The following is a 25983-nucleotide window of genomic DNA, read 5'->3' on the forward strand; positions in this document are numbered from 1 at the left end:
TGGATATCCATTTGCAAAAAAATGAAACAGGACCCATACCTCACACCATGCACAAAAACTAACTCCAAGTGGATCAAAGACCTAAACATAAAGACTAAAACGATAAAGATCATGGAAGAAAAAATTGGGACAACCCTAGGAGCCCTAATACAAGGTATAAACAGAATACAAAACATTACCAAAAATGATGAAGAGAAACCCGATAACTGGGAGCTCCTAAAAATCAAACACCTATGCTCATCTAAAGACTTCACCAAAAGAGTAAAAAGACCACCTTCAGATTGGGAAAGAATTTTCAGCTATGACATCTCCGACCAGCGCCTGATCTCTAAAATCAACATGATTCTGTCAAAACTCAACCACAAAAAGACAAACAACCCAATCAAGAAGTGGGCAAAGGATATGAACACACATTTCTCTAAAGAAGATATTCAGGCAGCCAACAGATACATGAGAAAATGCTCTCGATCATTAGCCATTAGAGAAATGCAAATTAAAACTACGATGAGATTCCATCTCACACCAGCAAGGCTGGCATTAATCCAAAAAACACAAAAGAATAAATGTTGGAGAGGCTGTGGAGAGATTGGAACTCTCATACACTGCTGGTGGGAATGTAAAATGGTACAACCACTTTGGAAATCTATCTGGCGTTATCTTAAACAGTTAGAAATAGAACTACCATACAACCCAGAAATCCCACTCCTCGGAATATACCCTAGAGATACAAGAGCCTTCATACAAACAGATATATGCACACCCATGTTTATTGCAGCTCTGTTTACAATAGCAAAAAGTTGGAAGCAACCAAGGTGTCCATCAACGGATGAATGGGTAAATAAATTGTGGTATATTCACACAATGGAATACTACGCATCGATAAAGAACAGTGACGAATCTCTGAAACATTTCATAACATGGAGGAACCTGGAAGGCATTATGCTGAGCGAAATGAGTCAGAGGCAAAAGGACAAATACTGTATAAGACCACTATTATAAGATCTTGAGAAATAGTAAACCTGAGAAGAACACATACTTTTGTGGTTACGAGGGGGGGAGGGAGGGAGGGTGGGAGAGGGTTTTTTATTGATTAATCAGTAGATAAGAACTGCTTTAGGTGAAGGGAAAGACAACACTCAATACATGGAAGGTCAGCTCAATTGGACTGGACCAAAAGCAAAGAAGTTTCCGGGATAAAATGAATGCTTCAAAGCTCAGCGGAGCAAGCGCGGGGGTCTGGGGAACATGGTTTGCGGGGACTTCTAAGTCAATTGGCAAAATAATTCTATTATGAAATCATTCTGCATCCCACTTTGAAATGTGGCGTCTGGGGTCTTAAATGCTAACAAGCAGCCATCTAAGATGCAGCAATTGGTCTCAACCCACCTGGAGCAAAGGAAAATGAAGAACACCAAGCCCACATGACAACTAAGAGCCCAAGAGACAGAAAGGGCCACATGAACCAGAGACCTACATCATCCTGAGACCAGAAGAACTAGTTGGTGCCCGGCCACAATCGATGACTGCCCTGACAGGGAGCACAGCAGAGGACCCCTGAGGGAGCAGGAGAGCAGTGGGATGCAGACCCCAAATTCTCATAAGAAGACCAAACTTAATGGTCTGACTGAGACTGGAGGAATCCCGGCGGTCATGCTCTCCAGACCTTCTGTTGACACAGGACAGGAACCATCCCTGAAGACAACTCATCAGACATGAAAGGGACTGGTCAGCAGGTGGGAGAGAGACGCTGATGAAGAGTGAGCTAATTATATCAGGTGTACACTTGAGATTGAGTTGGCAACTCTTGTCTGGAGGGGGGATGGGAGGATAGAGAGAGAGGGAAGCCGGCAAAATTGTCAAGAAAGGAGAGACTGAAAGGGCTGACTCAAGACGGGGAGAGTAAGTGGGACTAGGGAGTGAGATGTATGTAAACTTATATGTGACAGACTGATTGGATTTGTAAACGTTCACTTGAAGCTTAATAAAAGTTATTATAAAAAAAAAAAAAAAAAAAAAAAAAAAAAGGTCAGCAGTTCAAATTCACCAGCCACTCCTTGGAAACCCTATGCAGCAATTCTACTCTGTCCTGTAGGGTCAGTATGAGTCAGAATCAAATTGATGGCATGGGGGTGTAATATTTATGCGTACATGTGTGTAGAAGAAAGGGCTAGAAGGAAATATGGCACTCTGACAGAGTTTGCTTGCCACTGTCACTCCCCAGTACTTACCACCAGTGGGACTTAATAAATCATCCACTGATGTTTTCTAAGGGAAGAGGGGTCAAAAGTAATTTTTATGTTCTTTACTGTTTCTTCCTACACTCAGCATGTTTTACATTTATAATCAATAAAATAATTATTAATAGTTATTAACATTACTGGAGCAAGAGAGGGAAGAAGGAGAATCAGAAATAGGAGGAAGAAATGGTTGTGTGGCTGATTGCCTCCATGAACAACTGCCTTCTCCGCCATGAGACCAGAAGAACGGGATGGTGCCCAGCTGCAGCTGCTACCATTATTAAACATTTTGATCAAAGGTTCCACAGAAGAATCCTGATCGAAAGGGAGAAAATGCAGAACAGAATTTCAAATTCTTGTGGACTCCAGACTTTCTGGAGCCATGGAGACTGGATGAACTCCTGAAACTATTTATTGCCCTGAGATATCTTTAAATTGAAAACCTTAAATCAAAAATACCCCCTGAAGCATTCTTAAAACCAAACAGTTGTTTAGCTTAGCTAGTGAAGAATGTCTGCCTTGAGCATTGTGTGGATCAAATTGACAACTGCAGCTTGAAAGATCAGATAAGAAACTTAGGAGTCAGCGAGCTATGTTAATGGTAGAGGAACAATTTGGAAAAGGAGGGTGAGGATGGTTGCACCACTTGAAGAATGGAATCGCTGTCACTGAATTGTACTTGTAGAAATTGTTGGTGTATGATCTGCTGTGTATATTCTCAACAACAAAAAATAAAATAAATTATATATAAAAAAAGAAAGTGACATTTGTCATCAAGTATTTAAAAAAAACAGTTGTTAAGATTATAGATTCGTAAGGAGCAGTTTTCAGACTGATGCAAAGGAATGCATCAGCATTGCAGAAAAGGAAGAGTTACGATGGGACCAATTTCAGGAACAGGACTGGCAAGGCAAGTGGGGAGCCCCACTGTGATCCCACCCATGTTCAGGCCCTAACCCCTGAGCAGGTGTAAGACTGTGCCTCTTTTTTTAGGTATTATCCAATGGGCCACCCAGTATCTGTCCACCTCTACTTCCTTGCTGACCGCTTCCAGGGCTTTGTCATCAAGCATCATGCCACCAATCTGGCCGTGAGCAAACTCGAGACCCTGGAGACATGGGTGATGCCCAAGAAAGTCTTCAAGATCGCCAGCCCACCCAGTGACTTCGGGAGGCTCCAGTTTTCCGAGGTAAGAGGCCAGGCGCAGTCACATGCCCACTTCCTTTGAAGTCCCCCTGCTGGGTCCTGCTCCACAATCTGACACTTGTAGTGGAGGTGGAGGAGAAGGGGATTCAGAGAGCCCCGGAGACAGATCTCAAAGTTGTGCCCACCCCATGCTAGAGAGGGTTCTCCAGCCCTGACCACTGGGACCAAAAACGTACACCAATTCATCCATCTCTACGTGTACAATTCAGGGACGTTGATTACATTTTTCAAGTTGTGCAGCCATTCTCCCCTTCCTTTTCTGAGTTGTTCCTCCCCCATCAACATAAAATCACTGCACCCTAAGGGTACCTATATGATCTTTCCAGTTGCTGTTATCACTTTGATCCCATATAGATAGCTCTTAAAAGAACATAATGCTCAAGGCTGACATTTTTTCTTAGCTAAGCTAAACTATTGTTTGGTTTTAAGAAGACTTCTGAGGATATTTTTGGTTTAAGTTTTCAAGATGATCTCAGGGCAATAGTTTAAGGGTTCATCCAGCCTCCATGGCTCCAGAAAGTCTGGAGTCCATGAGAATTTGAAATTCTATTCTGCGTTTAACCCCCTTTGGATCAGGATTCTTCTCTGGAATTGCTGAGTCATGTTTTTGAACGAATGAATGAAATCACTTGGGTAGTGATGCTAGAAAGAAGGGTGACATGATCAAGCTTGGTGGGGGTGCTCACACAGACCTCTAGCACCTGATGTCTGCCTTTGTCTCGTCAGCACACAGCTAAGGAGCTGATTCATTCCTGGAGCTAACCATTCCCAAAAAGCTGGGCTGCTGGGTTAGAAAGGAAGAGTATGATTGTAGAAGACGGAGAATCTTGAGGGGTTGGCAGTGCAGAGTCCCACCTGCTTATATTTTCCTTGCCAATCCTTGAACTTCATGCTTCCATGAAAAACTGCCTTCTCTGCCATGAGACCAGAAGAACTGAATGGTGCCCCTGTGGCCTTGCCTGGCTGGCCTATGCTCCCACTGAATGGGTTTCCATGTCCAACAGGGCCTGGGTGGGAATTTTCTTGTTAATTCACCATGTTCAATTAAGGCTCCAAATAGGTTAGCTGGATGTGAGCCACCACGAGAAGTCACTCCATAAATTACTGGCATCAGGGGACTATTAGACACTGCCCCAGCTGAATTCTGTGTTAGGGGTCCAGGCGGCCAATCGAAGACATTAATGTCCCATTAAAGAGATGGATGCCTGGTGACTGGGCTGTCCCTGTTTATGCCTGCTGTAGGGTGACAAGGTGCCCCTGACAGTGACAAATATGGTGCCCATACCATGGCTCATGATTTGCGATGGTTCCTACCATAGAACTGGTACTCTTGGTGTCAGAACCAACGCCACTGGCTGAGTGATGGCCAAGAGCCCTGGGTCTTGTGTTTTGAATTTTTTTCTAGAGTCTTGATTATTTTTAATGGCAAAGGGTGTAAAATTAAACAAGAAGGAAGGGGGAAATTGTGGGGCCACTTCATGGGCTGTTGAGAATCACCTTTGTGCTAGCACCAGCCCCACGGTCTTGCATAGTGTCTGGATCATGGTTGATGGCCAGTTTTGTTGAACAGCTCAGATAGATTTCTCCCTCCTGTGGGAGTCCCAGCGGTAGGCTGGAGAAAAGATGCTCATTCCTTCAGCAGTCAATCACCAAGTGCCTACGATATGCTCGGTTCAGAAGGTGCAGTGGTGAACCAGGCAAACCAGGTCCTTGTTGTCATGGAATTGCAGTCTAGTGGGAGCAGCCAGAAGGAGCCCTGGTGGTGCAGTGGTTAAACTCTTTGCTGCTAACCAAAAGTTTGGCAGTTTGAACCCACCAGCTGCTCAGCAGGAGAAAGATGTGGCAGTCTGCTTCCATAAAGATTACAGCCTTTGGAAGCCCTATGGAACAGTTCTACTCTGTCCTATAGTGTTGCTATAAGTCAGAATTAACTCGACAGCAATGGGTTTTTGCCTTTTAGGGGACAGCCCAGACAATGAACAAAGTAAATAAATGCACGAAAATGACAAGTATTGTAAAGAAAATAAAACCCGGTCATTTGATTGCTGGGGACCGGGGGGCGTGGGATGTTGGGGACTTTTTTTAAATAATTTATTTTATTTTTGTAGTTGTTGAGAATATACACAGCAGAACATACACACAAATTCAACATTTCTGCCTCTGCAGTTTAGTGACATTGATTACATTCTTCAAGTTGTACAACCATTCTCACCCTCCTTTTCCGAATTGTTCCTCCGCCATTAACATAAACTCATTTCCCTTTTCACAACCAGGAAACTCAGATAAGTTTCATATCTGATCTTTCTAGTTACTGTTGTCGATTTGATCCATATAGATAGTCAATCTGATAGAGCACAAGGCTCAAGGCAGACATTCTTTACTAGATAGGCTAAACGGTTGTTTGGTTTTAAGAAGACTTCAGGAGATGTTTTTGATTTGAGGTTTAGGGTTTAAAGATTATTTCCGGGTAATAGATTCGGGACTTCATCTAGCCTTATGACTCCAGAAAGTCTGGATTCCATGAGAATTTGAAATTCTGTTCTTCTTTTTCTTCCTTTGGATCAGGATTCTTCTATAGGGTCTTTGATCAAAATGTTCAGTAATGGTAGCTGGGCACCATCCGGTCTGTCTGGCCTTATGGCAGAGGAGGCAGTTGTTCATGCAGGCAATTAGCCACACATCCATTTCTGGCTCCTATTTCCGACTTTCTTTCTTTCTCTGTTGCTCCAGGCAAAGAGAGACCCATTGTTGGACCTTAGATGGCTGCTTGCAAGTTTTTAAGGCGCTAAGAACTACGCAGTGAACTAGGAGGTAGAACAGAAGCACTAAACATGCTATTAGGCCAATTAACTCGAATGTCCCATAAAGCTGTGACCCTAAATCTCCAAAACAAGGAACCAAATCCCATGAGGTATTTGGTCGTACATAAGCAGCCTCAGCAGCTGTTTTCTCTCCTTTTATTTCTTTTAGTTGTTGTTGTTGTTGTTGTAAATATATCTATCACACAACTTTTGCCAATTCAACTTTTTACAGGTATACAACTTGTTAACACCAATTAAATTACATTAATCACCTGTGAAACCCTACACTTAATCAATTCGATTTTTCCACCACCATAAACCGAAACTCGGTGCTCCATAAGCAATAACCTCCCCTTTTTTTTTCGATGGGGACTGAGTAACTTTGGTGGCGCAGTGGTTAAGAGCTTGACTGCTAACCAAAAGGTCAGCTGTTCAAACCCACCAGCCACTTTGCAGGAGAGAAATGTGACAGTTTTCTCCTGTAAAGATTACAGCCTTGGAAACCCTATGGGGCAGTTCTACTCTGTCCTATAGGGTCACTATGAGTCAGAATCAACTCGATGGCAGTGGGTTTGGGTTTTGGGTTTTCTATGGGGACTATTTTTGATAAAATGATCTGGGAAGACTTTTCTAAGGAGATGATAACCTTAAAGCTGAAACCTGTCAGAGAGCTAGCCATGAGGAGATATGGAGGAAGAGCATTCTGGGTAGACAGAAAAGTGTGTGCAAAGGCCCTGAGGCTCCATGAAGAACTTGGCATTCTCAAGGAGCAGCAAGGCCACCGTGGCCAGAGCACAGTGAGCAAGAGGGAGAGTGATAGGAGGCCAGGTCTGAGACGGGCAGTGGTCCAGATTGAGAGGTCTCGCAGACCCCAGAAGGAAGTTGGGGTTGTATTTTAAGAGTAGTGGGAAGCCTTTGGTGGGCTTTCAGCTGGGGAGGAGCATGTTAAGCATGAACTTGAGCAAGTGTTTACATTTGGGTAAGTGGCCATTTTGCAGTGAGTGGTCGTAGACTTCTGCGATGAAGCCCAGTAACAAGTCCTTGAAAGCCACAGAGGATGTGACAGCAGCCGGCCCTCAGTCTCAGCCAGCACTACCTCCCTTTCAGGGAAGCAGTTGACTCTCTCCTCACTCTCCTGGGTTTAGAAACAAGATCCAGGTCTCCCACAGTCAGCTATCCACAACTCCTCTGCCAGGGTTGTTGTAGTTTTAGAACTCAGCCTTAAGAGAATTGTTCACCCTTGTTTCTTTGGGGGACCCAAGGACGATGTTCTGGAGTGTCCCCACACCCTCTAACTGGTATGACCCCAAAGTGGTTTGTGATCCACCATCCATTGTGTTAGTATCTCTTGGGAAGCCAGAGTGTGGAGACCTGGGTGCATAGGGTGGCCAGTGTCCTCGGCCCCAGGTCATTCACGACACAGGTGTATAGACTGAATACCTACTGTGCGCCCGCCACTGATTGCTCCACTAGAGATACATTGGTAAGCAAGCCAGACACAGTCCCTGGCCTCATGGAGTTGACAGTCTAGAGCTGGGGAGAGAGGCATGTGAGGGAAAAATTTTGGTGCTATGATGGACAAACACAGAGGACCACATCAAGGGTGCCTCTAAGCAGGCTGTGGGCAGGTGGTGGGCACCAGGGAGGGCTTCTGGGAAGAGGGGCTGCCTGGGCTCAGTCTGGGTAGTGAGGAGGAGCTGGCCAGGGGGAGGCTGAGAGAGGTGGAAGACTGTTCAACAGAGGGCTGGGCGTGGACAAAGTAGCAGAGACAGAAGAGAGCCCTTCACCTGAGGTGCCGAGAGTAAGACCAGGTGGCCTGGAGCAGAGAGGGTGGGCAGAGCAGAGGGAGAGGGACAGAGCCAAACCAAAAAAAAAAAAATCTCAGAGGACACGGTGAAGAAACTGGACTTCAGAACAATGAGGAGCTGGAAAGCATTGTCAGTAGGGAAGTGACAAGAGAAGATGTCTTTAGAAAACTCTCCCAAGCTTCGAGGCCTGCCTTGACTCCTGCTCATTCATTCACTGATTTCTTCAATCAGTAATATTGTTTGAATTCCCACCGTGTGCCAGGCACTGTGCCGGGCCGCAGAGGTTCTCAGGAGGAGCCCCTGCTGCCCCCAGAGTGACAGGAAATGCCCAGATCTCATAAGCCTGCTGCTCCTTGAGCGCACCAAGCTCCTACCTGGAGCCCCAAGGCCTTTGCGCTTGCTCTTCTCGCTGCCCAGCGTGCCCCTGCAGAAATGTCAGAACAGTAACTGCCTTCACCACCCTCAGGACAACACCTCAGTCCTGTTCTCTAGGTGCTGGTCTGACTGGAACTTGAAGGAAATGTGTGCACGTCCATGTCCACTGCCCGACAGGGAGTAGGTGCTCAGTATATATGTGTGGGGTGAGTGAGTGAGTGAGTGAGTGAGTGAGTGAGTGAGTGAGTGAGTGAGTGAGTGAGTGAGTGAGTGAGTGAGTGAGTGAGTGAGTGAGTGAGTGAGTGAGTGAGTGAGTGAATGAATGAATGGGAGGCAATATATAAGAATGCAGCCTCTGAGATCGGACTTCCTGGGTTCCTAGCTCTGCCCTTTGTTGACTGTGGCACCTGGGGTAAGCTCTCTAACTGCTCTGAGCCTCAGTTTCCTTGTCTGTACAGTGAGAATGGTAACAAGGGTCTCCCCTCATGGGGCTGGGACTATTAAGTCAATTGATGCATCCAAGCGTTTAGCATTACGCTTGGAATACAGTAAGCTCTTGGTAAATATTAGCCATGTCGCTCTGTGTCCTGGGTAAAGAATGGACATAGCAACTCGTGGCAAGAACGAGAAAGTAAATAATCTCCTGTTTGCAGTGCACGTATGAGATCTTCTCGGGGCATAGGTATATATACCCACAGCTGTGCCCTGGCCCACATGCACACATTAGAGCTGCTGGCTCTGGAAAGCCCACAGTCACCAGGCAAGCTTTATCTGTACCCATTATCTTCCTTCAACATACCCGCATGCTGTGTCCCCAGAAACACGAAATCAATCCCCTGAGGGAGCCTATGACCTCTCATTTAATTTGATTTGAACTAGCAACAGGGTTCAGGATCGGGAATCTACATAGTTAATTCATTTTCTGTGAAGTCATGGAAACCCTGGTGGTGTAGTGGTTAAGTGCTATGGCTGCTAACCGAAGGGTCGGCAGTTCAAATCCGCCAGGTGCTCCTTGGAAACTCTGTGGGGCAGTTCTACTCTGTCCTGTAGGGTCACTATAAGTCAGAATCGACTTGATGGCACTGGGTCTCTGGGTGTGAAGTCATGCGCTCATCCATTCCACAGATGTTGAGTGAGTACCTCCTGTGTGCTGAGCACCAATAGAGAGTGGTGGACTCAGCCGGCCATGCCCACATTCACGTAGGAAGAGAGAAAAAAACAAATCCGTCACCAAGCAGCTTTCAGGCAGTGCTTATCGGCCCTGGCGCAAAGGAAATAAAGCAGCCAGGTGTGACAGAGTGACTGAGGGGGCATTTCAGATTGGGGGGTCAGGGAAGGACTGTGGGGAGACCTTAGAGATAAGGGGCTTGCTGTGCAAAAATGTGAGGAAAGAGTATACCAGGCAGAGCCAATGGTGCAGAAACCCCGAGGTGGAAGCAAGCCTGATAGGTTTGAAGGGCTGAAATAAAGCAAACATGGCTACCACATCGTGAGCAAGATATGGTTGTAGAGGGAGGCAGGGCCTGGCTCAGGTAGGGAGATGCTGAGTACACTAGGAAGCCACACAGAGTTTGAGCAGTCTAGCTACTGGGTAGAGAATAAACTGCAGAGGGTTTACGAGGAAGGAGGCAAGCCAAGAGGAGATTCCCTGTGGGTCAAAGCCACATATGCTTAGCTGGCTGGCAGGAAGCCTGCAGCATACGTACAGCCACCTCCTTGTGCCTAGGATCCAGCACACTGTTACTGGGGAGCCAGACCTGCATCTTCCTTGAAAAGCCATATTAACTGGGTTTCCAGTGGTGGACGGTGCTGAGGGGCTCTCCTTGTTTATAAGAGAACAGTCTGGGAAGCCAAGGGGCCAAAGTGAAAACATCTATACGTGGGTGAAGGGTGTATGTTTCCTTGTAATGGCACACAAGTCATTCATTCATGCACATTTCATTTGTGCACATTTTTTTTTTCAAAGCACACACTGTGTTCCAAGCCCAGGAGGCCCACAGTGGTTTAGAGAAAGGACCAAAAAAAAAAGTTTCCGTGGAATCAGTTCCTACTCATGTCAGCCCCATGTGTGTCAGAGTAGAACTGTGTTCTCTAGGGTTTTCAGTGGTTGTAATCTTTGGGAAGTAGATTGCCGAGCCTTTCTTCCGAGGTGCCTCTGGGTGGATTTGAACCGCCAAACCTTTCAGTTAGTAGCCAAGCACTTAATCATTTGTGCCACCCAGGGACTCCTCGTGAACAGGCCTAGGCCTTGTGATCAGCCAGATGAGGTCCAAATCCCAGTTCTTCTGCTTACTAGCTGTGCAACTTTGGGCCGGTGACTTAACCGGAGCCTCAGTTTCCTCATCTGTAACGTGGGAGTATGGAACCTAACAATAAGGAACTTAGGCCTGTCTGGGACCCAGGACCCAAGTATATTCACAAGGGTTTCAGATCTTGCTCTCCTGTTGCAGGTCGGCACTGACTGGGATGCCAAGGAGCGCCTGTTCCGCAACTTTGGGGGTCTCCTGGGACCCATGGACGAGCCAGTGGGCATGCAGAGATGGGGGAAGGGGCCCAATGTGACAGTGACCGTCATCTGGGTGGACCCCGTCAACATCATCGCAGCCACCTATGACATCCTGATTGAGTCCACTGCCGAATTCACCCACTACAAGCCTCCTTTGAACCTGCCTCTGAGGCCTGGGGTCTGGACCATAAAAATTCTTCACCACTGGGTGCCGGTTGCAGAGACCAAATTCCTCGTTGCACCTCTGACTTTCTCAAACAGGCAGCCCATCAAATCGGGTGAGTATTCCCAGTGACTGGGGGGAGCTGGGGGATGGGGAAAGATGTCCCATCCCAGGAGACACTGCAGTTCCTTGGCCACCACAGGCAGTACTTCTCAGATGCAGGCATACAGGCTGCCTAGGAGAACATGCTGCCTGCTCTCAGCACTTTTTTCCCTCCTCGTATGCCATTAAGAACCATCTAATTTTCTACCTGCACATGGAGGTAATTTCACCTGTCTATTTTTATTTACCTGGAAGAACTCTCCCATTGGACTTCCAGAAGTCCTTGATCATTTAGGCAAGAAATTAAATTTTGTTCCCTGTTTAAAAGAACACTCATTAAAATTAGGAAATTCTGTTAATCAAAAACATGATGCACTAGTTGAAAACACAAACCACATACTAGTGAAAGATATTGGCTACACATAAAATACAGTACTCATATTCAGAATATGTAAAGAAATTCCATAAATCGTTTTATTGGAACACAATCACATCCATTTGTTTACATATTTTCTAGGACTCCTTTTAGCCCACAGAGCCAAAAATATTTACTATCTGGCCCTTTATAGAAAATGTTTACAAACCCTTACTATAAGCCAATAAGGAAAAAAAAAGAATAAAAAGAACATCAGCCTTATTAATAATAAGAGAAGTGCAAATTAAAAAAAAAAAAGTTACATTTGACACATCCCCCATGATGTGAAATGTTAGACAATGTCATAGTTTAGTGAGGCTGGTGAATGATGGGCACTCACTCACTGCTGGTGGGTGGGTCAACTGATACAACTAGTTTTGGAAAACAGTTTAGCATTTTCTAATAAAGTTGGACATTCACATACCCTACCACACATGGGTATGCACCCTAGGGGCTTCATAGCAGAATCATTCCTCATAGCACAAAACTGGACACAACCTAGATGGTCCACACTGGGATGGATGAACCATTTGTGATCTACTTATACAATGGAATATTAGGCAGCAGTGAACATGAATACAGCATAGCTGCATGTGTTGATTTAAATGAGTCTGTAAAACATAATCTTGAGGGGAGAGAAATCATATATTCTGGTGCCTTTATTTAAAGTTCAAAAGCAGGGAAAGCCAACAATGTATTGTTTCCGAACTCATGTATCAGGAGAATTGGTAAGGAAATGAAAGGAACGATTAGCAGGAAGTTCAGGATACTGGTTTCCATTGAGCATGGAAGGCAGGGGAAAGGAGGCAGGACTCCTGAGGTGCCTGCCTTTTCTTTTTTTTTTTTAATAACTTATTTGGTTGTTGTGGAGAATATACACAGCAAAACAGGCACCAATTCAACAGTTTCTTCATGTACCATTTAGAGACATTGATTACATTCTTCAAATTGTGCAACCATTCGCATCCTCCTTTTCTTGAGTTCTTCCTCCCCCGTTAACATAAACTCACTGCCCCCTAAGCTTCCTATCCAGTCTTTGGAGTTGCTGTTGTTGATCTGATCCCATATAGATAGATCTTAAAAGAGCACAATGCTCAAGGCAGACATTCTTTAGCAGCTAAGCTAAACTATTGTTTGTTTTTAAGAAGACTTCGGGGGTATTTTGGTTTAAGGTTTAAAGACGATCAAAGGGCAATAGATTAGGGGGTTCATCCAGCCTCAATGACTCCAAAAAGCCTGAATTCCACTGCCTTTCCTTTTTTCGTTTTTTTCATCCACAGAGGTTACTTTTCTATTTGTATCTCCCCCCTCGTCTTTCTTTAATCAAAGGGAACGTCTTCCTTTGCACTCAGATCCTTCCTCCAGGGTAACTATCAGTAGTTCAGTGTACATCCTTTTGGGAGTTTCCAGTGCTCTGAAAGTGTAAACCTAAACACCCATCGTAAATCACAACAACATTGCTTTTCAAAGAATAATACATTTTGTGCTGAAACTTGCTTTTTTCACTTTCCAAGGCAGTATATAAAAGCTACCAACTGTGTAGTGTTCCACTGGGTTCAAGAACCACAATCTATCTCTTCCCCCATTGGTGGGCACACAAACTTCCTTTATTGTAGTTGTTGTCCTTGTTACAGATAAGGCTGCCTGGAATATTTTTGACCATAAAATTGTATGTGCCCGGCGGGTACCTCCATAAGGGTAGATTCCTAGAAACTGGATGCCCGGGCCCCTAGTATTTGAAGTTCTTCATCTCTGTGTAACAGATGACAAACCCAAAAGCTAGAAACTCATCACACATTCTGTTAGCTGCAAAGCGTTCTGGGCTGGGTGTCATTTAGCCAGTGATGCAAGGAAAGGGGTGCATGTATGTAGCGGAGCCTACAGTCCTCAAAAGGGAGGCTTGATGAGAATGGGTAGCTTTCTGTGAAATTTGTGTGTTGAGCAAGCATGAAGATACAGACTTCATATTTTCTTGAGCTGTGGGTCTGCTCTCAATTGCTCCCTGATAGTTGGATGAATAGTTGGGTGGATGGATGGACAGACAGACAGATAGCTGCCATCGAGTTGACTCTGACTTATGGTGACCTTATGTATAACAAAACAGCGACTGGTCCTGCATCAGCCTCATGATCACTGGCTTGTTAGAGTCCGCTCTTGGCGACCGTTGTGCCAATCCATCCTCCTAATGATGTGTCCAAATCAAGTGAGTTGGATAACGTTCTATTGTGATCCATTAAGGTCGGCACTGGCTGACTTTTGAAAGTAGATCACCAGGCCTTTCTTGCTAGTCTGTCTTAGTCTGGAAGCTCTACTGAAACCACCATGAGTGACCCTGCTGGTATTTGAAATACTGGTGGCATGGCTTCCAGCATCATAACAACACCCAAACCACCACCGTACGACACACAGACAGGTGGGGATGGTGCTCCCCTCTGGACTAGGCAAAAGATGGGCCCTCCAAAACTAGCCAGGCCAGAGCCCACCCACTCAGGGTCCTCAAGTCCCCTACCTCACCGTTTAGGTTCACATCCCTTAGTATTCCTAAGGATTTCCAAAGCCAAATGTGGACGTGGTTGTTATTAGTTGCTGTCAAGTAGATTCCAACTCATGGCAACCCCATGTGTGCAGGGTAGAAATGCTCCATGGGGTTTTCAAGGCTGTGACCTTTCAGAAGCAGATCGCCAGGCCGTCTTCCAAGGTGCCTGTGAGTGGGTTCAAAACGCGAAACTTTGGGTTAGTAGTCGAGCCCTTGACTATTTGTGCCACCCAGGGCCTTTTAATGTAGATGTGGAGGCAAAAGGTAGAAATGGCAGCTTTCTCTTTAGATACCTTGGATGGATGGGTGGGTGGGTGGGTGGATGGATGGGTGAGTGAGTGAGTGGGTGGAAGGAAGGAAGAAAGATAGGAGTGGTCCTGAGTCTACCCTCCCCACTCGCACCAGTAAATAGCTGGGCCATTTGCTGGGCCCTGAGTTTCCCAGCTTTTCTTCTAGTGTTTCTGAGGAAGGCAGAGCTCCTCCCACCCAAGCCTGGACGAGCCAGGGGTCACTCTCTCCCACTCAGAGCAACCCCCCTTTGTCAGTAACTGTATTTGTTAACGATGTTCCAGTGACAGGGAACACGATGGTGGGAGCAATGCAATTTGTAAAGTGATTCATCAAGAGTAATTTGCTATTGATGCATCCCTGGTAATCTCAAGAAATCTGATGAGGTGGAATTGAGGCAAATTTAATTATAGAAACGAGCATCGCACGCTGGTGCTGTAATAGCATTTCCCACGTTAACCTCATTTTTCATGAGGTTTTTTTTTTTTTTTTGCATCCACCACAATATTTGGTTCCCAGTGTTCAAATGCTTGTTAGCTGCTCCTTTCACTTTGAATTCCCTGCCTTTTGTCAGTCTGCAGCTTCTTCATTGCTTCAGCGTCTCCGCACTCCCCAGCTTCCCATCCCTGCACATGGAGGCATGGAGAGGCAGTGGGATAGATACTAGGATCTGCCCCAAAGAGAGCAGGCTGTGATTTCCTGCAGGTGGTGCTGGAGCTGTCTAGCCTGTCTGCTGGTCCAGGGAGGGCTGGGCTCGGGCCTGATTGATACACAGTGGCTCCTGATTGCCTTGAAAGAGAAGTTTTGCTAAATTATAGCAAGACACAGCACGTGCTCAGAACGTGGGTCTCCTGTCTCTGACCTGTTCCCTCTTCCCCAAACCATAGATCCCAGACCCTCAGCTTCCTGGAGCATTGGGAATTGAGGAAATTACTTTCTTAACTGTTTTAGTCAAGGCAGAGTTTGAGTTCAGATAGTATTCTCTTTGCTCTTAGAAGGGCATTCATATGGTCCTTCTTCCACCCTCTTCCCCATTCAGGCCCAAACATATTATAAAAAAAAATAACCTGCTAATTTTCTAGGGGAGTGGGGTAATCCATTTCTCCTGCCTGCCACTGATGGTGATAGCTGCTGGCAAGCAAACAGGAAGCATTTTCTTCTGAATACTACATTGTCTTGGAAGGAGGTTTCTTCTAATCCTAGCTATTTTGGCTATTTTCCAGCTCACCGCAATCATTGACCAGCCCTTTTTAAAAAATATATTTCTGTATTTAGTAACGAAATAAGCCATTAGTGGCAACTTCTTCAAAATAGAAACTTCTAGCTTCTTTCCTTCATCCCATACTCCTACGGTTTGTTTCCCCCTCTTCAGCCCTGGGAAGTATTAGCAGTCCATCTTATTTTAACATCACTTTACCATTTACAAAGCACATGAACTTCTGTTCTATTTGTGTCTCTTGCCAGCCCTATATGTTTAATTGGTGCAAGGATGGGTATCCCCATTTTACAGATGGGGAACGAAATCTTCAAATGGCTGTCTCCCAGATCCCAAAAAATCATTAGTTTAGCTTCCAGCTGGTGAATGAGCCTTCAGTAGAGTGTCAATATGATAAACACTGGCTTTGGAGTCAGCCAGGCCTGGCCTGGACCCCAGATCTGCCTCTAACTATAGCTGCCTCAGTTTCTTAATTTGTAAAATGGAGATGATAAAACGAGCCCTATAGTTTTTGTTTTGTTGTGTATTTGTGTGTGTGTGTGTTTTGTTGTTGTTAGGTTCCGTCGAGTTGGCTCCAATTCATAGTGACTCCATGTACAACAGAACAAAATACTGCGCAGTCCTGCACCATCTTCACAATCGTTGTTACGCTTAAGCCCATTTATTGCAGCCACTGTGTCAATCCATCTCATTGAAGGTCGTCGTCTTATTCACTGACCCTCTACCGAGCATGCGTGTATTATGGACCAATAATGGCAGCCATCATAGTCTCGGCTAAACTTTTCTGAGCACTTAGCATATGCTAGGTACCTTTTTAGGCAGTTTATATGAATGAATATATTTAGTATTCATAAACAAATCTATGAAGAAGGTACTCTGTCCATTTTATTGACGAGGAAACTGAGGCATAGAGAGTCAGTTTCAGTCAGAATTCATACCCCTGGTAAATGGGGCATAGAAACTCCAGCCCAGACAGCCTGACTGCAGTGCGTCCGCTCTCTCATGAAGTGTTTGCGGGGCAGCTGGTACAGAGTAGATGCCCAAGGGAGGGCTGTTAGGAAGGCTGGTCTCCCACCCCACCCTGGCCCAAGCTTCATGCTTTCCAGGATCCCTTTGCTGCTGTCAGCTCTTGCACATGCCTTGGGCACGCTGCCAGGAAGGAGAAGTCCACGGCTTACCGAGTTCACGGTGAGCACTCAGCAGGCCCTTCACCAGGCTTTGAGGTCAACATACCCAAGTTCAAATCCTGGCATGCATTGTCATTGTGATTCCCCTCTGCCTGGAGTTCTCACCCTTAGGATCTTGGCACGGCTCCTTCACATTAATCGGCACTCAGCTAGGATGTCACCACCTTGGAGAGGTCTTCTCTTCCACCCCCTCTAGGATAAACACCCCCATCCCTCTGTAAGCCAGGGGCCTGCAGACTTTTTCTGTAAATGGCCAGATAGTGCGTATTTTCTGCTTTGTGGACCACATACGGTCTCTGTTGTGACTATGCACTTCTGCTGTGGTGTCACAAAAGCAGCCGTGGACAATATGTAAATGAACGGGCATAGCTGTGTTCCCATAAAACGCTGTTTACAGAAACAGGCAATGGGCCAGATTGGGCTCAAGGGCCATAGTTTGCCAACCCCTGCTGTGACCCAAAACTAAAACCAAACTCTCATGGCGACCCTGTAGGACAGTGTGGAACTGCCCCATAGGTTTTCCAAGGCTGTAATCTTTATGGAAGCAGACTGCCACATCTTTCTCCAGCACAATGGTTGGTGAGTTCAGACTACCAACATTTTGGTTAGCAGCCGAGTGCTTTAACCACTGTGCCACCAGGACTCCTTTTGCTGTGACCCCATGCCCTATTTATTATCTTCATGTCACATATCACTGCCTGGAATTACCGTCTTTATTTACTTGTTTATTTCTGTATTATCTTTTCTCTCACAACTACATTGTAATCTCTTCGACCATCTGGTTCACTCTGCCACAGAGAATGGAGCCTGGCACTTAATACAAAAAAAACCTGATGCCATCCAGTTGATTCTGACTCATAGCAACCCTATAGGACAGAGCAGAACTGCCCCATAGGGTTTCCAAGGCTGTAATCTTTACGGGAACAGATCACCAGGTCTTTTCTCCCAAGGATTAGCTGGTGGGTTTGAACTGCTGACCTTTTGGTTAACAACCAAACGCTTAACCACTGCGCCACCAGGGCTCCTTCTTGACAGCAGACTTCTAATAAGTAGTTAGGAGCCTGAGTGGGGCAAGCAGTTTGAGATCAGCTACTAGCCTAAAATTGGTAGTTCAGAGCCACCCGGTGGCTCTGCAGAAGAAAGACCTGGCAAACTGCTTCCCTAAAGATTACAACCGTAAACCCTATGGAGCAGTTCTACTCTGTAACACATGGAGTCGCCGTTAGTTGGCGGGCCTGACAATGGCAGCTAACAAGAACAGTAAATAACTGTCAAATAAATAAATGAATAAACGCCTTGCAGATAGTACATATTTACTAAGTTTGTGTGGAATGAATGCCCAGCGCAAAGTGCTTAAAAATATTTATCGAATGAACGTCTTGAATATTGACGGTGCTCTGTGATATGTGTCGAACAAATAAATGAATGAGGCACGCCCTGCACAAAGTGGGCTCATAACCTTGTTGAAGGAATGTTCTTGCAGGCTCAGTTTTTCCACCTGTAAAATGGGTCTGCTAAAAGAGCTTCCCCTTAAGATGAATTAAATGAGATGATGCGCAGTGCCCAGTGTGGCGCCAGGCACACCGTAGGCCCGTAGACCATGGCTTTCCTGATTACATCCTTGTTCCTTCACTTTAGAGGAGGCACTGAAGCTGCACAACGGGCCCCTCCACGGCGCCTACATGGAGCAGAATTTCCAGAGCCTGAACCCTGTTCTCAGCCTGCCCATCAACCCCGCGCAGGTGGAGCAGGCACGGCGACATGCAGCCTCCACGGGCGCGGTGCTGGAAGGCTGGCTGGACTCGCTGGTGGGCAGCATGTGGACCGCCATGGACATCTGCAGCACCGGCCCCACCGCCTGCCCCGTCATGCAGGCCTGCAGCCAGACGGCCTGGAGCTCCTTCAGCCCCGACCCCAAATCGGAGCTGGGGGCCGTCAAACCAGATGGCCGCCTCAGGTAGCACCGGGCACAGCGGGTCACCATGGGGTCCCAAAGGGAAAGCAGCCAGAGGGCCAGCAGGGCTTGCACCTGGGCCCCCACCCCAGGGGGTGCCTTTAGTGTGAGGGGCGCTCCTGGCCATAGAATGACGGAGAAGGCAGGTTTGGAGGCCAAAGCAGGGTCTGCCGACGACCTGCGTTTAGAGGGCTGGCTTCTGGGAGTGAGACTGCTCATTCCCAGCACCATGGTGGTCTCAGCTCTTCTGGTCAATCCTCAAGTCCTACAGGTTCCTTTCCTCCCTCCTCCAGTGACCTAGCCCCCAGACAAGCAATTTTCAGAAGTTTATTTTGAGCAGCTGAACTCTGGGTACCAAGCTCAGTCTTGGGTGGAAGTTCAAGGTGCAGATGGACCCCAGGCTGCTCTTGTTGAAGGAACAGTGTGAGGTTCTTCTCAAAGCTCAGCACACTGGGTGGTCCCTTTGCCAAGGGCGTCTCCTAAGGTACCTCGTCGGAACCCAAGGGCTCTGCAAAACCCAGTTTGAAACGCACTGCCCAGACCATGGGTTTGACCTCCAGCTTGGCCCTTGGGCTCACCTCCCTGTTCCTCATGGCCGGGAAAACCTTGTGCCAGCCACTGAAAGTCACGGTCACGTGCCCTCCTTCCGTGAGGTGGCAGGCTGGGGAGGGCTCTGAACCTCCCCTCACCCCTCCTCGGGTTGAGCCACCCACATTTGTAACTAGATGGGTCAGACAGCCCTTTGGAGTGGCATAGCCAAGTTCACCCAAAAGTGTGGCTGCCATCTGTCCAGTGTTCCAGGCGACATATCTGGGGCCACCCTCCCTCAAGGCTGCCCCACTGGGGAGCAGTGAGGTGATGGTACATGTGGGCCTGAACATCAAGTCCCCTACCCATTCAGGGGCCAGGAGACAGAGACCGTGACCCCTTTGTTCCTTGAAAATGGGGACCTCGGGGACCCATGGCCATGAAGCTCACAAGAGAAACTTGGAAGCAAACCTCCTGAGCTGGACAACACAGCAATACCAGTCACCCTCCCGAACCCTTCCGTCTGAAGTCAGACCTTCAAACATTCGCGAGTCGCACACACGGTGCTGCTGGGAGTGACCAAAACGCATGGACCAAACTCTTCACATCCAGGAAAAAGCATTTCAGATTTGGTTTTCGATTTCACATCCTTCCTTATCCGAAGTGCGAACAGGCCCATCTGGCAGACAATAAAAGTGGGAAGGTTGAGTGTCTGGTGGCTTAAAAACTAGTATTATTCAAACTGCTTAGGTTACCAGAAATCCAAAGGGTGTCCTTGCCACATGCCCCTATGAGGCCCCCCGCTAAGACTAGAGAGCCCCCCTGTGAAGGTCCACCTTTCTCCTCTAATCCCCTCCTCCCCTAAAGGACAGAATCCCCTTGGAAAAGCCACACCCCGGGTTGCAAAATGCCCTTACCATGAAGAGCCAGTCCTTGTATTTTTCTCCAGTGTTAGTTTGAAGATACTGCTGTTTGCTCTGGATGTGAGGGACACCTGTCAGCTGTGTTGTCCCTCCACCCCCACCCCTACCCCCAGCAAGGTAGGACGTCCTGTGAGCAAGAGAGGATACAGAGAAGGGACACTTTAGATATTTATTATTTATGTGTTTTAGTCCATGACTAATTAGTAGGTGCTGTTTTTGCAGCTTGTCAATTACGTTATCTTACTAACTAAAGCTGCCTTTATTCACAAAAGGCCCCCCTTCCCCAACCTTTTACCTTCCTCTTCCCCTCTTAACCTACCCCCTAGTGTCTCTCTCTCTCTCTCTCTCTCTCTCTCGGTTTCTGTCTTTCTGAGTCTGCCCTACATTCTCCTTGTCCTCAAAGTAAAGCAGGGGAGTTGGACACCATGAGGGAAAGCCTCACCAGTACCATCCACTGTCTTCAAGTGGGTCTGCCTTTGGAAACATCTGAGCCTTGCTTTTCCTTATCCAGATGTTAGCCTCATCTGTCCCTCCAATTCTGGAGGTGCTGGGTTTCCTGAGCCACCCCCTAGCCCCACCCCAGGAAGAGGGATGTGGCACAACAGGTGAAGACTTGCGGGTGGAGAGTGTGCTGCCTGCAGAGGGCTGGGGCCATCCCTGCTACCTCCAGTGCTAACTTTCTATAGCCGGTCAAACCATGGATATGACATGGCAAGATGGCAGAGAGAAACAGGCTCTTCCCAAGAAGAAAAAGGAGGTCCAGCTTAGGAAGAGGGTCATCAGACAGACTGGAAGAGCCTAGAAGATAGCCATCAACAACAGTGGTACTAGGGAACTCAAAACTGGCTTTCTCAGAAAGTCCATGTGATCTGCAGATGGTTTTATAAACTCTGGGAGCCCAGAGCCCTGTGCCACATCCTTTCTGTGCCCCAGCCCTCTGCTTCCAGCCAGGTTTCCCTAGCATCCAGGCTCCTGAGGCCCAGAGGAGCCTCCTTCCCACCCTCTGCCTGGCCTCTGGGTGTCTGTTTCCCCCAGTGTTCTCCGTAGTGCTTTGAACGCTCCACCCCAGCACGTGGCTGTGCAGTGTGAACCTGCAGACTCCTAGACATGCTCCCTCTTCACACACTGCCATTCTGACTGTGCTCCATCCTGGAACAAGCAGACAAGTGGTGGACCTGGCATTCTCTGGGGACCATCCCCCACTTCCTCCAGGCTTCGTTCCCATCCACCCCAAACTAATTCGGGGCACTGAGCCATCACACAGGGTCTTCTTTTGTCCCCTCTGATTTTGGACCAGAGAATAACCTTGCTGAGGTTACATTTGATGGAAAAGGAGAATTCCAAACAAAGGCCAGGATGATTTGTGGAAAGGTGATGTTTTCCCAGGAAAAGTTGTTAAACTCATTTTTTCCCCTGCCTGAGAATGATTTATGTATTAGTCAGGTAGCTGTGAACTATGGCTGCGTGAGGATTTCAGAAACGTGGGAACATGGTTCATGGAAATCCCAAGCAGTCTACGAGGGCATAGAAGCTGTGGGCTAAGTCACTGGTCAAGGCCCTGGGGACTTAGGAAGGCTCAAAAGTGGGACTTGGGTTTAGGGGTAGAAGGAAGCATTCAATGGCTGTGGTACTCTGTGCAGCTCCCCACCCACCCTAGTCACGTTCAGGCAGAAGGTAAGCTCGGGGCAGACAGCTCTCCAAAACCCCACTTCCCACTGCCATGGGTAAAGCCGCATGTCCCCAAGGAAGAAGTAAGCAATTCCCAGGGTCCCCATGTATTAGAAAGTGTACCAGTTCCTCCCTTTGGAAAAAGGCCTTTCTGATCAGAGTTACTTTATCCCCCATTGTTGGTTTAACTTCTAAAATGCAACCGGCATTTAGAGAGAATGAGTAAGACCACGAGCCCCAGGAAAAAGGTAGATTCCAGCTCCTCGCAGCCCAGGCTTCCTTCTGGTTCTCTAGTTTGCAGATGCAAGTAGGATACTGGCTGGAACCTTGATGTCGCCACCAAGAAGATGCAGAGTAGAGGAAAGCAGTAGTCGCTGGGTGTGGGACGTGAGCAAAGACCGTCTTCACAACCAAGTTCACTGAGACTTCAGGACACAGGCTCCCCAGCAGCATGAAGGAGGGGATGGTAAAAGCAGCATCGACACTCTCAGCTCTAAAGACAGCAAGGATGCCCCCCAGATCAAAGCCACACTCTTTGGTAGGGGTCCCAGATGCCTATAGGGTCCAGAAAGCTAATATAGATGAGTGAAGCTGATTGGCGTAAGACAAAAGGGAGTGATGGAGACTGCGGCATGCTGACATACACGGGACCTATCCAAAAACAGCTGCTACTCAACTCCAGCCTGTCGATTCATGTGAGAATGCAGACACAGCGTAGCAGAATCTTCCAGATTCTTAAAAGAAGCCAGAAATCCAGATTGTTATAGGACATCTCCTGATTTTTTAAGTGTTAGCTTTTTTTTTTTAATGGGGGGAGTGGGGGAACATTCCACAGTTCAGCCTGTGCACTACCAGCAACCTTTGCTTTCTGGGAGATGATTTAAGATGAAGTTAGCCTGATGGAGGAGGGAAAAAGGCAGCGGTAGGAAAGGGTAAAAACAATAGCTCACGTTGAACTCTGAAGAATGGGCATCTCTTCCTCTTCCCCCACCACCACCACCACCCCCCACCAAAGAGATGAACCCACAGGGGAGAAGTATCCTTCGAGGACTGGCCTGTTCAGTTCTCCTGGTCCCAAGACAGTTAAGCACAATTGGAAGAAAAAATGGTATTTGGAGACCTGGGCTGCTGCCCTTTAGGTAAGGAACCACATCTGTCTTGGTCCACAATTTTTGGAGTTCTTTCCGTATCCAGAGGAGAGGGCAAGGACAGGGTCCAGGAGGAGGGAGATGATGGGTAAAGCAGGCCGGCTCTCTCCACATCCCATGTTTGGGTGGCCATCTTGCCAGACACCTCCGGAAGCTTCTCTGGAAGCCGCACTGGAGCTCTGCTTGCCCACGGGATGCGTTAAGCCAGTTCTGTCCTCTTTGCTTCTGCCTCAGTTACCTTATTTTGCCCATGGGTCTACCACAGGCGCTACCTCATTGTGTCTGCTGAGAAGTTTACCTGGGGGAGAAATAGAGGTGTCCAAAATCTCCTTGAACTGAATGTACAATCTATGCAAATCCTCTCTCTGTCTCTGTCTCTATCTTAGAAGTATTTTTTTTTTCTGTTACCTTGCAAACAAGATACTGTATAGGACCCTCTTAAGACTGAGGAGGGCTTTCACACGCCACCTGTGTCTACCCCTCACGTTGTCTCTGGTTCTGTTCTTTCCAAGCCCCATGCCAGGAGAAAAGTGGCTCTGTCTCCCCTCTCCACTTTAGCTGGGAATTCTCCAGCTGCCTCTGCCCACAGACTCCGCAGGAAAGCAGGCTCTATACCTTGCTCCCCTCATCCCTAACACTGTCTTCTCCATTCCTCATCTTCCTCCTCCTTGCTTCCCTTGCCCCCCAAAAAAGCCTTAGGTTTCTCCTTTGTGAAATGTGGCCTTAACATTATTTTTGGAAAGCTGACCGTCTTCTCCCTCAGATTCCCACCAACATCCCAGAAGAAAACGCCATCTTGAAGCTTGTGCGGCCTGTCCTAAGCCAAGGGCTGCCAGTCTGCAGTTGGCAGATACAAAAGCAATCGCTTACAAGTGTCATCTTTCAGGAAAAAAAAAAATGTTTTTCCTATGGGTAAAATGAAGGCTTGGGTGCTCGTCGAAACCTTAGCCAAGTCCTGAAGCACTCGGGAGAGCATGTTGCAGCCATAATGGGCTGGCTTAATTACCAGCAGAGTGCTCGCATCGGCTCCCAACCCTCCCCCAGCCCCCAAAGCCTTGGTGACTTTCTGTACTTCAATCAAGGGTAAATCAGGAGAGTTTCTCAATTTATCTCTTTGTCCTTCCTGGCTGGAAAGGGATCATGTTAAATATTCCCAGCAGATGGGTAGTGTTCTCAAAGGTATTACCCTTCCCTACCATTCTTTCTCCTTCCATCACGCCCCTGCGGATGGAAGCCAAAGACAACCCCAGGGTTTTCATAGGAAATTCACTGGAATTGAGCGCAATCGTCTTTATAGTCCTCGTTGTCTTTTTGTTTTTTTTTTTAATTAATATGATGTTGTCACTATTGTTTGTTTGGGCTCTCGAGGCCTCACAGTAAGTTATTACCGTTCCCTTCATTTTTTCTTTTCAAAGACATGTGGTGATATAGTTTTTAAAAATAACTATTTTGTTATAGATCATAATATGCATAAAACTGTACAGAAATATTTTGTAATGTATTGATTTTTTTAAAAAAAGAATCTGTAAATAGAGTTTTAAAGAGAGAGAGAGAGAATTCAAACAGCACACACTGAAAGATGTAGATATTTTGCTATTTATTTAAAGGCGTATTTTAAGAGAGATTGAACTATCTGAGATTGACAGTAATCAAAGTTCCAATCATCCAAATGCTTTTCTTCACGGTCGAGTGTGGTTCTCGGAATCGATTGCACTACCTGCCCATTTTTGCACCTTTTCTGTCCTTTCATTTAGCGGAAAAACCACCACCACAACAGAATTGTGCCTTAGCTGTATTTTTTTGTCTAGGGGAGTTTATTTCTGTCTGACAAAGCAAAATTTTTTGCAGAAAACAGTGGATGTATTAAATACTGTACCATACCAAAAACACTGCAGGTGTATATATAGATGCTTTCTGTCATACTGTGTTTTCAGATGCAGAATTTTAAAAATAATAAAAAATACTGTCTTTACGGAACAGTGGCTGTATGGCTTCTTTTCGGCAATATGGTACATCCTCGGTTTGCGATTGGCAACTAACCTCAAGGTTGGTAGTTCAAACCCAGCCATCAGCTCCACAGAAGGGCCTGGCAATCTGCTTCTGTAAAGATTACAGCCAAGAAAACCCTATGGAGCAGTTCCACTCTAACACCTGGGGTTACCATGAGTTGGCATTGACTCGATGGCAACAAGTTTAAATGCAACCTGGTATTCTCTTCCCTCATCTGCACAGCCAGTCTCCTAGTACTAGGGCAACTAGATAATTTATCATCCAAACTGGGAAACTGCTGTCTCTTGGGCAAACATGGATGCATGGACACTCTCCCTGGTAAAGGCTGCTGTCATCTCTCAACTGGATTATTGCGACACCCTACTGTAAAAGAGGAGCCCTGGCTGGTGCACACAGTTACTGTGCTCAGCTGCTGACTAAAAGGTTGGAGGTTCAAGTCCACCCAGAGCCACCTTGGAAGAAAGACCTGGCAATTTGCTTCCAAAATATCAGCCATCGAAAACCCTATGGACCACAGTTCTACTCTGACACGCATGGGTCAAAGTGAGTTGGAGTCAACTTGACAGTAACTGGTACTGTAAATGATGCCCCTGGTTGAGGCAGAAGTAGAGGATTTTAAACTATTGTTGAATAGAGGATGGTGAGGGGCAACTGCCCTAAAGTTGTTAACAATGTTATATACCCAGCTGGCTGGTTGTTCAGCAAACCTGTTTCCCTTGCCTCTTCATCACATAGCTAAACTACATTTCCCAGACTCCCTTGTTCTCAAGTGAGGTCATGTGATCAACTTCTGGCCAGTGGGATGTGGGTTGACTGGACACGTGGTACCTCTTGACCTGGCCAATGGAAACCTCCCACAATAGCCTCCTCTCAAATGCTTTGCATCATTTTGATTTGGTGCATTTACTTAGT

General features: G+C 46.7%; 1 protein-coding gene across 1 annotated transcript in view; it reads left to right on the plus strand.

Moving 5' to 3' along the window:
* XYLT1 (xylosyltransferase 1) overlaps nucleotides 1-25030 on the plus strand; it is a 377489-nt gene extending 352459 nt beyond the window's left edge. Inside the window, exons 10-12 of the mRNA XM_049904388.1 lie at nucleotides 3231-3426; nucleotides 10878-11211; nucleotides 18479-25030. Coding sequence (XP_049760345.1) covers nucleotides 3231-3426; nucleotides 10878-11211; nucleotides 18479-18801 — 853 coding nt within the window. The 3' untranslated portion in view covers nucleotides 18802-25030. The remainder of the gene's footprint in view (nucleotides 1-3230; nucleotides 3427-10877; nucleotides 11212-18478) is intronic.
* Nucleotides 25031-25983: the final 953 nt, after the last annotated feature.

Source organism: Elephas maximus, chromosome 12, assembly GCF_024166365.1.
Source record: "Elephas maximus indicus isolate mEleMax1 chromosome 12, mEleMax1 primary haplotype, whole genome shotgun sequence".
In the NCBI taxonomy this organism is placed as follows: domain Eukaryota; kingdom Metazoa; phylum Chordata; class Mammalia; order Proboscidea; family Elephantidae; genus Elephas; species Elephas maximus.